This window comes from Crotalus tigris, unplaced genomic scaffold (genome assembly GCF_016545835.1).
Source record: "Crotalus tigris isolate CLP2741 ecotype Arizona unplaced genomic scaffold, ASM1654583v1 scf7180000024307.1902530, whole genome shotgun sequence".
Lineage (NCBI taxonomy): Eukaryota > Metazoa > Chordata > Lepidosauria > Squamata > Viperidae > Crotalus > Crotalus tigris.
In genome coordinates this window covers 1337003-1356071 of record NW_024100479.1, presented here as the reverse complement: position 1 = coordinate 1356071, position 19069 = coordinate 1337003, and the positions used below count along the sequence as shown (strand labels likewise).

The 19069-nt window shown below is 37.1% G+C and overlaps 1 protein-coding gene across 10 annotated transcripts in view; it reads right to left on the bottom strand.

The window, feature by feature from the left end:
- ZNF326 (zinc finger protein 326) overlaps positions 1-14697 on the bottom strand; it is a 40790-nt gene extending 26093 nt beyond the window's left edge. For 3 of the 10 annotated variants that reach the window (XM_039324697.1, XM_039324699.1, XM_039324700.1), the window contains exons 1-4: positions 14489-14646; positions 7182-7320; positions 4844-5249; positions 1590-1785 (exon numbers count right to left, since the gene is read on the bottom strand). In XM_039324697.1, the coding sequence (XP_039180631.1) occupies positions 1590-1785; positions 4844-5249; positions 7182-7320; positions 14489-14504 (757 nt within the window). In that variant the 5' untranslated portion in view covers positions 14505-14646. The other 7 variants (XM_039324698.1, XM_039324701.1, XM_039324692.1 and 4 more) reach the window with 6 other exon arrangements.
- Positions 14698-19069: the final 4372 nt, after the last annotated feature.

The following is a 19069-nucleotide window of genomic DNA, read 5'->3' as shown; positions in this document are numbered from 1 at the left end:
TTAAGCCAGTACATGTCCGGGCCCGTCTGAAGTTTGCTACAGAGCATTTGGATGATCCAGAAGAGGATTGGGAGAATGTCCTATGGTCAGATGAAACCAAAGTAGAACTGTTTGGTAGAAACACAACTCGTCATGTTTGGAGCAGAGAGAATGTTGAGTTGCATCCAAAGAACACCATACCTACTGTGAAGCATGAGGGTGGCAACATCATGCTTTGGGGCTGTTTCTCTGCAAAGGGACCAGGACAACTGATCCGTGTACAGGGAAGAATGAATGGGGCCATGTATCGTGAGATTTTGAGTGCAAACCTCATTTCATCAGCAAGGGCATTGAAGATGAAACGTGGCTGGGTCTTTCAACATGACAATGATCCTAAACACACCGCCCGGGCAATGAAGGAGTGGCTTCGTAAGAAGCATTTCAAGGCCCTGGAGTGGCTTAGCCAGTCTCCAGATCTCAACCACATAGAAAACCTTTGGAGAGAGTTGAAAGTCCATATTGCCCAGCGATAGCCCCAAAACATCACTGCTCTAGAGATCTTCATGGAGGAATGGGCCAACATACCAGCAACAATGTGTGTCAACCTTGTGAAGACTTACAGAAAACGTTTGACCTCTGTCATTGCCAACAAAGGATATATAACAAAGTATTGAGATGAACTTTTGATATTGACCAAATACTTATTTTCCACCATAATTTTCAAATAAATTCTTTCCAAATCAAGACAATGTGATTGTCTGGATTTGTTTTCTCATTTTGTCTCTCATAGTTGAGGTCTACCTATGATGACAATTACAGGCCTCTCTCATCTTTTTAAGTGGGAGAACTTGCACAATTGGTGGCTGACTTTTTTGCCCCACTGTATATGCAGGACGTTTTTCAGACAGACCAGTCTGATTGATTACACCTTGACATTTTTAACTGCTATACTGCAGTTTTACTTTTTACCATCTCTTTTGCCTTGCAGCCCCCCAACTAGGGGTGTTAAGTAGGCTCAAGTCGCAACTGCAAAACATTACAAATCCAAATCCACACCCTTTTTTCTGTATATACTCCCTTGACTCGGCTGACAAAGAGGGGAGGAGAACCTGTGGCTTGGTGGTTAAATCACTGCCTAGTATGTAAACTGCCCAGGTTCAAATCCCATAAAGGGTATGGCTAACTGAAGAGAGCAGAATGAGCTCGAAATGGCCATCTTAATCTCCCAATTTAGTTCTTTAACTCTTTGTCAGAAAAATATATAGTATATAGTATATATATAATAGTATACATATATAGTATATAGTATATATACAATAGTATAGTATAGTATAGTATAGTATAGTATAGTATAGTATAGTATAGTATAGTATAGTATAGTATAGTATAGTATAGTATAGTATAGAGTATATAGGCACAAAATTAGTAAAATATCTTGTAACTATCTTTCAAAAATTTTAATTTGTGCCACCAAGGTCAATCCCTATGAAAAACTGGTAACAGAAGGGGCTTTGAGGCTGGAAAATGAGGAGCAGCAATGCATTATAAATGTATCCTCTCAGAAAATGTTAAATAGAGCTGTAATTCACATCTTTCATTCAATTACTTACTAGGTTTGTTTTGGTTCATCTTCACATTAGGTTTTGTCAGTTTGGGTTTCTTGATAAATGTCCCACCTGGTTTATTATACGGCTGCTGTATCATTTTTCTCTTTATTCCTCGTGCAGCTACTGCTGCAGAACTGGGTTTGTTATGATAGTCTACCACAATTCCAGGTCTATGCATGCCTCCAAAGTCTCCCATATACTGTAAATAGGTGAAGATCAAGTATTAGAAAATGATGTGGCTGACCATAAACAAACTAGCTTACATAAAAACATATTTTAAAATATTTTAACTCAAGAAAAAAACGCAATACTAAGTTAACACATCAGGAATGCAAACTGATTAGTTTTTAAAATATTTGACTTAAAGTGCTTATATCAAATGGATTTCTGCTTATTCAAAATCATTGGTCCAGACTATGAGCCTTGCTAGAATTTTACCCATATTCATTCTCAGGATTCTCAAATAATGCCTCAAACAAACAGAAGAAAAATTATTTCTACAAAACAATAATACAAGAATGCAAACTTAGGGAAAAACAAAAATAATCATGAAAGTCTCTGCCTGAAACATTCATAGCTTCTCTTTTATTATGATTAAAAAAGTTTTAAAATAACCTTTTGATGGTTTAAAATTTGCTCATATGTATGTAAGATTTTCTGTGTATGATATTGTCTATGTTTAAAATTAGTTAATATCCAAATAATTTTTATCTCTTAACACTGTAATGGGATTCCAGTTTCATACTTCACACTTTTTGCTTATGTAAAATATATTTTACTTTCAAACTTTATTTTTCCTATTTCCCTTTTTCTCACAATATGTATATTTTATTCACAATTCAGAGTATAATCTCAAGCATGTCAACTCAGAAATAAGTGCTACTAGTAGGAAGTTCAAACTGTACATGGAATAAGTCTCACTGAACTCATGGGAATTTCTTCTAAAAATACATGGAGAAGGTAAGTTTATTGTTTTGAGGTAACATATCTCATATTTTCCTATTTTCACTAAAACAATAAGTTCCAAGTAAATACATATAGATTTTTTTATGTGAGGCAGGGATTTTAAGATTATGTAAATATTATAAATATGTAAAATAGTCCTGTATTAATTTAGAGTAGATAAAAAGCTAACTTTCATAAAATGTCTTTTCTTTTCCCCCTCATATAACAAGCAAACCTAGTGCAATGCATTAGCCATATTAAAACTGATTAGAAATCTTACATCTTTATCAACAGTTCAACCCAATCAGCAGTTTGTGTGTGATGTGTGTGTATCAATCCCCACCCCCCCCACCCTGTTGAGATAATTGCATATTGTATATAATCTCAACAATTTAAAAAGTATATAAATATTTGAAGGAGCAATGAGAAAAGTAAAATATTAGCCCCTCTTAGATCAAATTATTTCCAAAGGAAAAAATAAAATTTAGAATATCAACAAAGTGGTAAAAAAAATCTAATCTTAATTTGGACATCTATCTTGTAATCAATAGAGCATACATGACTGAATTCATTGGTTTTAAGGCACTGAATGACAGAACAAACTGAAGACAAGGAATGAGTATAATAGTTATAATTTAAGCTGCAATCTGTAATACTAACTCGGGAGTTAGTAGCATTTACTTCTGAATAAACATGCAAAGATTCTACTGTTCACTGACAGTAACATGTAAGATAGGCTCATGTGACTGGATGATTGAAATTATATAAGCAGAAATGAGTAAACTGCCATAAATATTTAATAATAAAAATTAGACACAGTAAAGGCAGTACATTTACACAATACTTTTTTTACTTTGAGTTGCATTTATTCCTAGCAGGCCACAATGTGTTAGAGATCATTATATTAAATAAATCCATGCATATGTTCTATATTTCACTTTGTAACAAACTGGGCTCTAGTAAATAACAGTCTAGCAATATTCTCATCCTGCATATTACATACATCAAAGGACACTTTCTAGGTGATGTACATTTGCACGAGCAAATATTTTCAGAATCTATTAAAGGTGCAATGCATTTCACAGAAACAAGCAGCTTATTTCTTAAAGTAGTTAGTTCTCAAGAGTAACATTAAGCTCAAGAAAAAGAGAAACTACTCAGTACTGCTTAGTTAATTTCACAAACATACCAGACTAAACAAATCAGTTTATTCTTTTATCAACAAATTATAGAAATATTACTAGAGTTCCTAGGTCTATGGATTAAATGCCAATTGTACCCTTCAGAGTATCACATTAATAAATCAATTAAAATATAGTAATAGGCATGCAAAAAACTTTAAAATATTCTACTCTACATTTACTCCTCCAATCTACTTTAAACTTTCAATTGTTTTCTTCAGGCCAGCTTCTTGAAACTCAGTATTTAAAGAGTTTTAAGAGAGCATCTATTGATTATCAACTGAAATGGAACTCTATATAAATTCAGACATGAAATTATAAAGTATGTTAATAGGATATCATCTTATATCTTGAAGCTTCCTGAAGTTTAAGATGCTGTTAATGATGTTTTGATTTGGTAGGGTAATATTTGATATTTGTTTATAATCTTTGAATTGTTCTTTTGAACTTGCACTAAAACGTTAGATTCAGCGTACGTAGGAAAATATCTAGTACTGAATTATAACACAACAGTTGACTTTCAGCATGAACAGTTCTGATGATATCCCTTTAACAATGGTTTGAAATTATGCTTTAATTCTTGCCTGTATTAAATCTTCCCTTCCATGTAAGTCTCAGTGACCTTAAAGTAAGCTGAAATTGAGCATGTAGAACTAATTGCTTCCTGCCTCAACAAAATCTGTTCTGTGGCATTTATTCTCTAAAATCAATAGTATACATACATTGCACCTTTAACCTAGTCAAAATGAAAAAAGGTTCTAATTAACCTTTACAAAGTTTCAAGACTTCTCCCACTAGCCAAGATGCTAGTGTTAACAAGGAAAAATGCAATTCCTTTTAACCCCTTTTAGACCAAACCCATTGCCTTAATATTCACCTTTCACAAAAAAAGTGATTTGATAAAACCTTAGCCACTAATCTTGTAGCGCTTTTACTTGTGTAAATGAAGAGAGAGAGAGAGATAGGGTACTAAGTTCTAGGTAAATACCAAACTGGATTGGAAAGTTATCAACCCTAATAGTTTGGCAAAAACTGCAGTGTGATATACAGTGCTTTTGTTTTAATGCTATGGTCTTGAAAGGGTTTAAAAGAGTCACTAGTGAAAAGAATCTGAAAAGATTCTGTACTTACTCCTCGGCCACGGCCTCTGCCTGTTGATGGTCCTCCAAAAGCATCATAGTTTCTGCTTCCAAATCCACTGTCAGGATAAGCAGGCGTTCCTCTCCCCCGAGAGCCTACAGGTGCAGGCTTCACATGGGGTGAAGAAAAACTGCTGTAGGAAGAGTAAGTCTCTCTTCCTCTGTCCTCCATAAACCCAGGCCTCAATTTTGAGCGTGAGTAAGGTGCTTCCCAGCTAGACCCGCCCTGGTTTCTACCTCCGAAAGAGTCAAGGCTATTCCGGTAGTTGCTGTCAAATCGACCACCATAACTACCTCCGAAGCGGCTTTGTTCGGGTTCATTATAACCATAGCCAGATCTGTACAGATCTCGCCCACCCAGAGAAGACCCGGAGTCGTAAGACTCATAAGGTCCAAACCTGGAAAAGTTGTAGTGAGGAAAAAAAAAGTAAGCTTACTAAAGTTAAAACATTTCAAAAGACAAGTTATCAGTTGACATTTATCAACTAAAATCAATGAATATTCTACTTTAGTAGGGTTTGCTTTGATTAGGGCTGGGCATTTCCATGCTGTGATCAGACAGAAAGCTATCTGAGTCACTTTTCAGTTAAAAATAGTATTAAAATTCAGAATGCCTAAATTTCACTAAATTTAGTTGCTCAAAATTATTATTTCACCTCATTATTTGTGCCCAGACCTAGTCTAACGAATGCAGGCACCTGCATATTTTAAAGGTTCATAAAACTCTTTTGTTTAAAGTCATGCCTAAAACAGTTCAATAGCATTTGAAAGACGTTGCTCTCTACTTAGAAGCTGTGACAGTATCAATAATGCAACTATTTTAACTTGATATTTCAATGGTTCATAGTTCAGTTATATCTTATAGAAGAAATCTAAATAATTTTGCTTAACTACTAGCATGCCTCATCTTCTACTATTACATTTACAATGTGTTAGAGAGGAGTGGGAAATCTATGACCCTCCAAATGTTGTTGGATGGTAGTTTTCATGAGCCCCAGAATGAAAGGCCAAGAAATGCTAGATTTTGGAAACATTTGGAAGGTCATAGATTCACCTGCCTCTGTTTGTAGGGAATAAGACAGAAAACCTTTATAGAACTGAAACGTCAAAATAAATCTTAAATATTAATGACCCTTTAGCACAGAGAAAGGCTGTATATTACATGCAAATACTATATTACCAAAAAGCTGTATGCAGCATTTTAAAAAGATATTAACTGAAGAACAGAAAAAAAGTGCGTAGGGTAACATCAATGTCATATACTGCATAGAAATGGGAAATCATTTTCATCCCAAAAAATTAACTATATTTTAATTCTTAATTAAATAACTTGAAAAGAAACTTCTAATAATTTAAAATCACAATATGAGAAGGCTAAATTTATCTTCTCTCCAGTTCATACTTTAAATATAAAACTTTCATATTTAAAATGCCAACTACAAACAGTCCATTACAACAATAAACTTTTTATATAATGCATTCAGTAAATTCCAACCATATTCAGATTACTAAATGGTAGGTACATTTTTTGCTGATTCTCAAAATAGTTTACATCAATGTTAGTTATATTAATTGTTGAAAAGCACTGTGCATTTATACAGCTAATCTCCCAATTCCTTAAAAATCAATGCCACAAAAAAACTGGAGGAATCCAATTGTCAATCCGTGTTCTTCTTGCCGCCATTGAAGAGTTAGGATATGCAAATGAGACTGCAACCAGGATTAATATATTATACAGTTATTTTGTTTAAAATGCAGAGTTCTTATAAGAAAGCCAAATTTAGAATAAAATTGTGATCTGACGTTAGTAAACATCAATTGCAGGCACAGTGAAAAATCAAACTGTCAGAAATATTACTACAGTGCTAGGAACAATTTTAAAACACTGCAAAAAAGTATGCTTTAGTGTAATTAGTACCTGCCAATAAAATAATCTGGACATGAAAAGCTGTCTACCAATGAATGTTCTTGCAAAAGATATTACTATTCAAATTAAATTTAAGTGTTCCTTTCAAACAGAATGGGGAAACAAAAGCAGCAGTTCTGATTCAATTAAGAGCATTTCAGCTCTGTGCTAATATTTAATTGCTAGGTTTTTAAAGATCACTTGTTGAAACAGATTTTAAGAGAGATCTGAGATAAAACATGCGTTGCAGCATTATATTTTATATAAAAACATTTATTTTAAAATATGCTACACATTACATCTCTGCATAATAACACACCATGCCCTGCAATATGCTTAAGGAACACTTAAATTGGATAGAGGTATACTGCAGAATATATTTATATTATCTTTGACATACAAAGCAAATGATTCAGTATTTTACCTGGCACTGCCACCTCCTCCTCCTCCTCCTCCTCCTCCACTGCCGCCTCCATGGCTTTCCATTCCATATGACTGATTCATATAAGAGTCCATAGCTCTTGGGACACTATAGGCACCATGCCCATAGTCCCGGTCCAATTCTTTAAAAAAAAGAAGGCTTAAGATTACTGAACTGTTGCAGATGAATAAATTAGGCACTCAACTTACAACCACAATTGGGACTAGCGTCTGTCGCTAAGCAATGTGGTTAACTGAGTTGCATCCAATTTTACAACCGCTTTGCTCCTATTGTTAAGTGAATCGTAGGATCATTAAGTGAATTCAGCTTTCCCCATTGATTTTGCTTATGAGAAGCCCCCTAAAAATGTTGTAAATGCTGATCATGTGATCCCAGGACCCCTGTAACCCTCATAAATATCTGCCATTTGCCAAATACCTAAATGTTCACCATGTGACTATGGAATGCTAGGATATAGGTGCAAGGACTGGTTACAAATCACATTTTTCAGTGCCGTCATAACTTTTGTCGTTAAATGTCAAGACCTACTTGAATTCCAGTCCCAAAATCAGCTTATAATAGATATTACCAATACATTTACTACCATACAGCAAGACCACAGAAATTCATTCTGCTTTCTGGTTCAACTAAGGAGGCTAATTTGCAGAAAAGCAGCTAGAAGAGATGGGACTGAGCAAATGAAGCTCAAGCATTCCATATTTCCTTCTTTCAAAAATAAATTAAAATCTGAGAGAAGGGCCACAGGATCATCAAGAAGGATTTTGCCAAAAATATTAAAATTGTACTTCTTCCAAGAGTTCTTTTTTAAAGTGATTTAACAGTAATGCTGAACATGCTGCACTACATTTACCCTCAATAAAATATTTCATTTCTCATAATTTTAGTGATTAATATACAATTTAAAATTATATAGTCACTTTTTTAACTGAGTCTATCAAATACAAGTCAATTAAACTTAAAAATTTCTGAGAAATTTTAAGATTTAAAATTCTAGAAATTCTGTATTAGTGGCTTAAAGAACACATGGAATGGCAAGGAATTTACACAAAGAACAAAATGTTGCAAATGCTTTAATCAGCTACAGACAAGCTTGATAATAAGAGAGAAAAGGTTAAACAAAAGTAGGATCATACATGAGGCATACCCAAGGAAACATCTGGGAAAAGATCATGGTACTAGAATATTTCTTTTTATGTACTTTTTTTTGTTCACACAAAGCTCATCAACTTCAAATCTGCTGCCAGCAATTGTCCCCAAATGGCATCCTGTAGGGCCCAGCATAAGAAAGACATAGAACAGGGGTCTTCAAACTTGGCCCTTTTATGACTTGTGGACTTCAACTCCCAGAATTCCTCAGCCAGCGTGCCTGGGAGTTGAAGTCCACAAGTCATAAAAGGGTCAAGTTTGAAGACCCCTGGCTTAATCTTTCATCTAATGCAGTGTTTCTCAACCTTGACAATTTTAAGGCATGTGGACTTCAACTCCCAGAATTCCACAGCCAGCATTGCTGGCTGTGGAATTCTGGGAGTTGAAGTCCACATGCCTTAAAATTGTCAAGGTTGAGAAACAGTGATCTAATGCCAGCTGGTTTTTAAGGGGGAGAGTTTAAATTACCAAATTGTTGTAAAGGACAAACAAAACAAAATATATAGAACATAGAATTGAATGTTTTATTATTCTAAATCCATAATTGGATCATTCCTGGTGGGATGTAATTAAGTTTAATACTCATTTCCTAGAATGGGAGAAAAATAATATATGGGGATTTAAATGCCTTTCAACTTCTTGCACTGAGATTTATCACATCATTAATTAATGCACAGCAAATAGAGATTAGAGGAGGCAAAGCTAAGATGGCAACAAAGCAGCAATTTCTTCATAAGCAGCTACTTATGATATTTTATTTGGTATCAATTTTTATAACTTAACCACACAGAGCAAATTAATTCTGGCCATATAAGCTTTTACATATGTATACAATTTACCAGCTAAAACTATCAACTTCTATAAAAGTACCCTACTACTTCCATGAAACTACTCAGTTACTATAGTGTCAGTGAAATGTTTTAATCTCAAAGTGCAGCTGATTTAGCATATCTAAAATATCCTTTCCAGAATCAATAGTTAAGACTATGTCAATACTTACAGAAATTATTTTCAAATATATTGAGCACGAGAATGCATTCATTATAGGTAGTAGTAGACTTACAACTGTGGAAGGCAGTCTGTCGTAAGTTAAAATGATTGTAAGTCAAAGCACCTACAGGACCAACCCAATTTTATGATCTTTTTTGCAGCAGTTGTAAAGCAAATGCAGCAGCCGTTAAGTGAGTCATTGCATTCCTATGAACATATTTTTACCAGAAACTGGCTGAAAAAGTTGGTTTCCAGCAAAAAAACATCATAAATCTCTTATTGTGACAGCAGAATGTGGCAACCAGCAGTAAAAGCAAGTTTGTTGCCATGTGCCCAAAATGCATGTAACTATAGTGGTGAGATGTGCCACTATTGCAGTGGTTCTCAACCTGTGGGTCGGGACCCCATTTGAGGTCGAACAACCATTTCACGGGGGTCGCCAAACAACGCAGTCTGCCATTTTTTCCCCTTTTCCTTAGCTGTACTACTCCCTTTTATTCTATTGGCTTTTGAAAGCCAATAGAATAGACTCTCTTGAATACAGTCTAATTCTATTGGCTTTCAAAAGCCAATAGGAATTGTCCAGGCTGTCTCTGCCCTGCTGAGCCCGCCAAAAGTCCCATTCTGCAAACAGTGCTGCAAGTTGTCTGCAGCGAAGGCGAGCTGTCTGGAAGTTTCCACCCCTCCCTGTTGAGCAACTACTAAAAATGTAAGTAAAAGAGGGCCAGGGGTGGGAGGCCGGCGGGCGCAGGGAGGGTTGCTGGCATGTGTGGGGCCCGGCAGGTGCCTTACCTCCCTTGGGCTGGGCCAGCTGGTGGCCCAGCCGGTGGTCGGCCTGCTCCATCTCTGCCGCTTGCCAACTATGCCTCAGCTGGCGCAGGGGGCGGCACCATGCATGTGCGGCGCTCCCGGGCAGGGAAAGTCCTCGACTTACGACCGGTTGGGTAGTCCTCGACCACCTTATCTGCTGTCTCTTCCATCATCTGCCACTCTACATAAGCAAAACTCATTCCCTCAAGGGAGAAGTCCATCTTTATTTTATCTGGGACCTACAGACTTGCCTTCTTTCAATACACAACACACTCTAAAGCTGTAATCTGAAGGTATCTTATCTTCTTTTTCTCTCTCAATGTGCAATGTGCATATCAATATATTACCAGTAGCAAAACAGCTCATTTAAGTATTAACTATACTCTAATCTTTATGATCTTTTCTACATCTATCATTACCTTTTTCCCTAGAATTAAACTGTTTACTTCTAGAGCACACTATTTACTTATTACTCAGCTCAAGGAAAACAAGGCAATTTATGACTTTTACTTCTACACTATCAGCTGTTATCAGCCCTTTAATGTAAGCCAGGTTAAGAAACAAAGGCTACAAGTTTTCCAGGAATGCTACTGTATTATTTTAAGACATATTAATACAATTTTGAAAGTATGTTTCTGTCTGCTCCTTCTTATAACACTATTACCTTAATGGCAAGTTCTTTCCTTCCTTTTTTTAATGTCTCTCATATATTCCCCAAAGTTGACTCTAAGTTCCTTCACAATTCTGAACATTTTAATCATGTTATTACCTTCATTCTTTTAATATTTAATATTAATCCAGATCTTCACTTTCAATTTTTAATTTTATATGTTAATTTTATAATGAGTTCTTTTGACTCTTCTTCACTTTCTGCTAATGAAATGTAATTGTCTAAATATCTAATACTAGATGTCATTTCTTTCAATTCTGCCATTCTTTTAGTGGCACTTGCTAACCCTAAGTTGAGCCCTTATTTTGAATCAATCTTTTCTCTTAACAAAGTTCCTAATGATTCCTCAGAATCACCGGTTGTACTGTCATATTATTATCCACATTCTTGCATGATTTATACAGGGTTCCCAAGCTTGTGGTCCATGGGCTGCATGTAGACCTCCATGACATTTTCTGTGGTTTACAACAATAGTGGCCAGAATAAGTTCTGGAAGGCATCTGTCTCTAATCTAACAGGATCTATCCCAGGAGACAGCAATGCTCTCTGTTCATGTCTGGGGGTATAACAAGTGAAGCAAGAGCAAACTAAATTGACAAGATAAGGATGGAAAAGAGAAGCTTTCCCCATGGCCCCAAAATAGTAAAAAGCACCTCACTCACTGCACATGTAACAGTAAACAGCTTGATGATCTTGGACAAGAACTATGGATCCACCCTGAATATATAACTGAGCATCAGGAGACTGGTAAAAATGTAAAGGCAGTGAAATTCACCAGGCTCCTTGCAGATGCTGAGACCAACAGCTTCGGACTAATAATAAATTCAGGTACTATGAGAAAGGAGGCCAAAACCCTAGTCCCACTCTTCCCATCTTGCCTGGTCTCCTATCCTAGTCCCTATCCCTAGCTATAGCTACTTCTATAGTTACTCCTCTACTCTTGTGTAGAGATACAGTCTAAGCCTGGCTCCGTTAAGAGCTGTGAGTGGTGGTGTCCCCACCTAAAGTTTCAGCACTTTATTACAAAATTTCTGGGATTTGCTCCAGCCTCTCTCTATGCAACAACTATTCACCACATGTTAACAGTAATTTAAACTCACCACATGTTAACAGTAATTTAAACTATCGTTGTACAGCTATCTTTGCAGCCTATACACTCACTCCTCATTTAGTAACCACCTCATTTAACAACCATTCACAAATATAATGGTAATAAAAATTATTTTCCAATCAATGTATATAATTATTACCAAATTTTGGACGCCTAACAACACACATCAGAGTGAGAATCCTGGCATAGCTATACAAAAGAAGTTTATATGAGTAAAACAGCAGCAACTAGTGATCTTTGAAACATTTGTCAGCTTTGCAAGTAGTCCAGACAAGCACACTAGCACTAACTTTATTATAAAGTTTAACAGAATCATGCATGTCTGAAATTATATTTTCTCTCCTACCTCTTTATAGGCCAAGAAACGGAATATATGGCCAAAGTGAAATGATTTAAAAAGCCACTGTTACACAGTAACTTTATTTAATAAAAACATTAAAGATATATTTTCATTTTCTTTACTTATTCATTAGATTTTGGATAAATATATGAAAATGCTTTAATGTTGCAATTTGAATTTGAGATCCCTATTCTAACAGCAATTCAAACTCAAGTCTCTCAGTTTCTTCTCTGGATCATGGCCCTTTAATGTATCTCACTTTTTCTTTTTCTCCATGTTAAAAAAAACACCCTTGGTTAGATGAAAGGTCAATACATTTATTTTGATAGATTGAACACTTTCATGTCTTTTTTCAGGCTCATGAAACTGCTTTACATACTGCTCATGGTAGTCGCTATATGGATATGCATGAACTTAAAAGAATTTGCAAACCCCTATAGCAAACTATCTAAATTTTAACCTAGCATAGTCTATAAAATTTTCCTGTGTATATTATTTTCTTTCAATTTATTGTGAAAACCCAAACAATTGGTTTTATTTCAGTAATTTGTATGCTATTCATTACTCTATACATCTTAAAATACATAAGATATAAAAAATAAATTATACAAGTGTTGTCTTCTAATTAAAAGTCCTTCTCATCAAATGTTCTCTGAGAACAACTATTTTACCATTAAACAATAGGATTGGACCTCAGGGGTAAAGCTGTTCAAGAGTGCTACTGAAGTTATCTTCCAGGCCACAATCCATTTGATTTCTCAGAGTGGATACCCAAAATATGTGCTCCTGGTTAGACCATGTAGGGTAGGGAAATATAGTATACATAGTCTCTAGTCAGCCAAAGATACCTAGTAATCTTTCAATCAACATAATAAGTGGTGAACATTCCTAATATTTCATTATGAGGTGAATTGAGCTGAAAGGGAGTGACTGGCCCGAAAGCCATCCAGTTTGTCTTCAATGCCTAAGAAAGATTAGAACTCAGAATCTCCCAGTTTCTAGCCCTATCTTTCACCAAACTACTTCTTACTATTCAGAAAAGTGCAAAAACAAATGTGACTCAATTAAAAAAACATGTTTCAGCCTTAATACTCTATCTGAAATAAAGCCCTACAGGGCTTGCAGCTAGGTGTTTTTGAAGGACTGTCTTTTCTGAATACCTCTGCCCAACCCACAGAGTGGGAAGGCAAGGGATGCTACGGGTCCCCTTCTCCTAAAGAGGTTGGTCTAACAAAGACCAAGGGCCTTTTCTGCAGGCGGCTTCCTCCTTGTGAAACATCTTCCACACGGAAATAAAATTGGCTCTCACTATGACACTCTTTTGCAAGGCCCGAAAGAGGCTGGTTTTGCCAAGAAGTCCCCGGAGTGTGACGCAGCTTTTTTATTCATTGTCGTCGCAGGGCGGGGGTGGTTATTGATTTTTGTTTTTATATTGGGTCTCAATCTTTGTAAGCAGCCTGGAGTCACTGTTACCCATATATAAATATATTTTTTTATTTATTTAAAGTATTTTTTTAAAGAAAAACCGCCTGGAAACAGCGGGGGGGGAACCAGGGACAAATCGAATACCCGCCGCACGATAAACGCTGCGCTTAAATCACGTCCCATTTGCAGCGAGAAGTCTTCTTTAGTCCGGCCACGCGGCCCTTTCGCTCGAATGCGTCCCCACGCGGCAGACCAGCTTTCCTACAACTGCACGGATCACGTGAAGGCGACGCGACGTGCAGGCATGCGGGGCTCCGCCCCCCACCCTCGTTCTCGCTGCTGCTTTTTGTGTCTGTTCAAATTCCGGCAACCCGGATGTGCCCGACCTAAAATGTAACGGTCTCTTCGCCGGTGAAGAGGTTTGAGACGTTACGATGGCTCTCGTCAGTTACACCATTCCGGATAGCCAGGCCTTTTTTTTTTTTTTTTGGTTTTCTCCTAATATGAGGAGGGGGCGGCAACCACTTCAGGCGGCGTTATTATTGGCGCCGGCCGGGTACACTAGGCCAGCGGGGGGTGGGGGATTGTGAGCAGCGCGGCCTCCTCAGGCTCCCTTGGGCCTTTTGTGAGACGAGCATTTCGTTAATTAATATGGCGCGCCTCAGTCTCAGGGAAAAGGGCCCCCACTAGGCCGGCAGGCTCGTTTCCCGCCGGGGGCTGCCGCTGCTCCCACCGCCATTTTGAGCCCAAGCCTCTCTTTGCTCTAAGGGCCGCGACCGCAAATCCCAAATTCTCACCTTCCCCGTAATCCATGGCAGCGACGACTCTCGGGGATTTTTCTAGGCGCGCTTAGAAGCGGTGGTGGGAGCTCCGTCACTCTCCGTGTGGCGGTCACAAGCTCCCTGTGACGTAATTTCCTTTCCCAGCGACGTAGAGGAGCACGGCGCGGCACGCACGGCTCTGAGCACGCTCATTGGCTGCGTCAACCCCTCTCCGAGCATAGAGCCGGCGAAAGAGAGAGAGAGAAAGAGAGAGATAAAGGGACAGCGCGAGCACGAGAAGGTTTCAATAGCCCCCTAGAGATAGCAGCAGCTGCGGGAAGATTGGCCGGGAGGGGAAAAAAAAAAGAGTAGGAACGGCTTTCTTTATCGCCCCCTAGTGATCAAGGGGGTCTCTGGTATTTATACGCATGCTTGTCCAGTTAACGTAGTATCAGAATTGTGGACAATGAGAAGACGTTGTGCAACATGTCGTTATTTTTCTATAGGGAAAATTACAGAGGGTCAGGGTGGCAAGGGTGAGACCTGCTTGAACTCTCCCATCAAACTCGGTGAGCGAGATTTGATCGATTTTTTAAAAAAAAAAAAGTCTAAAAATATCCTTGTGCGTCTCATATTCCAACCGAATTTCAAGGGTCTGATGAACTGGTTACCCCAGTGGTGTTCAATCTCTTTTTTTCTTTTTTTTATTTAAGAGTTTTATAATTTTATTACAATATAAACCCCCCCACCCCTTCCCCCCTCCCCCACTTCCCAGAGCTGATTACAGGATAAAAAATAAAATAAACAAACATAATCTAACTAACATAAACCGACTATACTATCAAACAAAACCATAACACACTTTAACTCCTTCTCCAAACAAATATTAACAAATTAAATCAAAGATAATAAGATAATTATAACTATTAATAATTATCTAAAATCTACTCAAAAGCAAGATAATACTTTTCAATCTCATATTTTTTCTGAATATAATCAATCCATCTTCTCCAAACATAATATATTTTTCTTGTGATTGATCCTTCAAATAGGCGGAGATTTTCGCCATTTCTGCTAAATTAGAAACTTTATCCATTCTTCCAAAGTAGGCAATAAATTTTTCTTCCAATATTGCCCCACCAATAGTCTTGCAGCTGTTATAAGGTTCAACATCAAATTAGTTTCTCTAACATTAAAATCTACAATAATACCCAACAAAAATAATTGCGGAGTAAACTTTATCTTTTTCTTAAAAATCTTTTGAATATTCCACCAAATCTTAATCCAAAAACCTTTAATATCTCTACAAGTCCACCAAATATGAAAATAAGTTGCATCTAAATTTCCACATTTCCAACATTTGGGCTAAATTCGGATACATGCGGGACAACTTTTGGGGATCCAAATGCCATCTATAAAACATTTTATAAAAATTTTCTCTTAAATTTTGTGCCTGAGTAAATTTTACATTTCTAACCCAAATTGTCTCCCATGTATCCAATAAAATCGGTTCTTGAATATTTTGCGCCCATTTAATCATACAATCTTTAATTAATTCTGTTTCAAAATAGTGGTGTTCAATCTCTTGTACGCGTGTCGTAGGTGGGATTCTGAGGTAGTGCAGGAGGGGCACGGAATAAATCACAAAGGTCTTAAAACTTAGCACAAATCACTTTTATGCATTCATCACATTTATATACTGTAGCTGCCCATCTCACAATCGGGCATGTAAAAGATGTGAACGTTCCTGGGGACTTTAGTGGATCCAGGTTATTTATTCATGTAGCAGTATTTATAAGCCGCTCAGTCTATCCAGGATCTGGCAGCACACAATTCAAAGTACAATAACACAAAAACGAATCACTTAAAATAATGCATTCAAGTAACCACCAAGCAGAACAATGGATCAAAAACTCACCCTTCTATTGGTCTTTTTATAAAATTATTGATGAAATGTAAGCAATAAAAGGAGCATAAAATCTTCTAGGGTATGGGCTGATTTTATAGCTTATATAACATTTTTGGAAGGGTACTTAATTTTTCCAGGGATAATAAAATATCAGTCAATCACTTTAGGTAATGATAAAAATGAAGTCTTCTCTTGGTTGAATATGATTCTTGTAACAAATGCACAACATTTGCACTTTCTTGGAAATACAATGGAATTGATTTGTCTATGGAAGTTTTTCAACTTCCCTGTGTATTAACTAGCTCAAATCTATTTAAATTCCAAGTTCAGGCAAGGTCAATAAGTTCCTGTCACTTAAAGTTAGAAAAATGTAAACTGCTGAAATTTATATTATTTGGGGCCAAAGTGTTTATAGAATTCCTTGAAAGAAATTCAGAGACGAGGTTCGGAGTAGCAGAATAAAGTTTCTTTTATTATCAAAGTTGAGTTTAGTAAAAGAAAACGGTTTGCAAAGCGTGGTGAAACTTTAACCATGCACTCACAAGAGTTGCAGGGAAAAGCCACACCTCCTACAGAAGCGGAACAGCAGTTATACCCCTCCCTATCTCCTCCTATACCTACGTCAGCTATTCCTGACGTGGCAGGTCACAAACCTATCAGACGACACAATTATCCTACCTTACCTCCTACTTTACCATATATGGGTCTTCTTTTGTTTTCTACATGTGGACATTCCATTCCATACCTAGTTCCAGGCACGTACTCAGGTTTTCCCGCACATGCTCAATGAGCCTGAATAGAGTAGAAAATTTTAAACTTTTCTAGAACCTTCCCATTCAATTCCCCCATTTCTTCTTTGGTTTAGTTTAATATTTTCTTTTATTTCATTTAACCTACTAGTTTCTTCTTTGGTAGTTTTCATTGGATGTAAGTATTCATATTTCCCAACAACTGGATTTGGTCCTCAATTTCTTTTAATACCATTATAGCATTTTGTTTTGTTGGGCTTGTAATATACTGTGGACTGAACTGTTTACTAGGTTTTTATTACTGGAATCAGACAAGGTAACATCATTATGAATATAATACAATACATAACATAAACAGAGCCTGTTTCCAATTTCTGAATATTCCTCCCAAGAACATCTTCATCATCCAATATCCCTGTCCAAGTTTGTACAGGTACATGTGCAATTCATAACCATATCTTTCGTTATCTGGTTAATTACCATGCCTGAATCGTCAATTACAGCAATTTGTTAAATTAAATTTTCCACAGACACCTCCTTCCTTAGCCAACAAATAATCTAAAGCCAAGCGGTTTTGCATAATATATGTTCTGGACAAAACACTTTCTTTAGCCAACTTAGTTAAAGCCTCAGCTGTTCTATTGGTTATAATTTCTACTACTGCTTGTAATCGGATAATTCTGTTTAACATATAAATTGGGGTCTATACCCCCAGCTTCCATCTTGGGCCCAAGTAGCTGGATCATAATAAGCAATTATTCGTTCGGGTGGCCATTCATCATCTTTCCAATTCCCAATTTTTAACCCTTCTCCCACTTTAGCCACAGACCGCCTTACCAGGTTTCCCACATGTTCATAGGCAGGGACACCCAATAATTGTCTTCTTTGTAATGGCAAGAGGAAGAAAGAGGGTTGTATAGCACCCAGAATACAAGACCCAAACCATCCAGCAGGGAGAATATTATATGCAAATGCTCCGCAGATCCCATAGAACCCATCAGGAGTGGTCCAGAGGAGGGTATCGTTTTCAGGATCTTTTAGGAAGGCGAGCTCGGGAATTAAAGATAAAGAGTTGTTAGGGACACTTTGATTCGTTTGTGATATCCAAGTATTGTTTTCCCAGGTATTCAAACAGCGCATGAACCCCATAGGTTTAGTTCTCCCACTATGGTTATTCCTCGAGTAACATATATTGCCCACCAGGTTAATGGACATCCTCCAAGTTTCATTATAGGTGTTCTGGTAAGTGAAATTTCCTTTCCATTTCTCAATTTCAGTATAATTAGCTTCTCTAGCATTCCATGGCCATTCATCTCCCATATTGGTTCCCCCACACACGAAGCAATTTTTCAGCATTAACTTCTGAGCAACCTCTTGGGCTAAAGCGATAAACATATTTGTAGCCTTTGGTGGAACAGGGAGACTATTAAATTTTGCAATCTCTTCCTGATATTCCCAATATACTTTTACTGGCTCTGAAGTTAACTTTGTTGAACTCACTTTTACTATAATATACCCATATGGATCTTTTCCTCTTCCATTTATACCAATACCAAAATAATAAAAATTAGTAGAGGGGGTTTCAGATGCCTTGATTTGTAAGCAAATCCGTGTACACTGTTCTGGCTCACAATCTGTTGATACTGAGGCCATAGACAAGTTGAACCCCTGGGGTCCTTTCCTCCATTCCCAAGGGGTCTTAGTGGTATACCAATAAGTGTGACTTGGAGCAAAAGCCACCTGGCCTGTACTCGCAGCGGGCATAGCAACTTGGAATAAATATTTTTCTTCCCTCATATAATCTCTTTCCCACTCAAAGTTACCACACGTCATTCCTTGTCTATTATCATGTCCTTGTCCTATCCTTATAGCTTTACAAGTGTCAAAACACACAGACAGCTTGGTATTTCCTCTTGTGGTATTGTGGGCAACGTATCCTCCCTTAGTTTGGGCTATAGC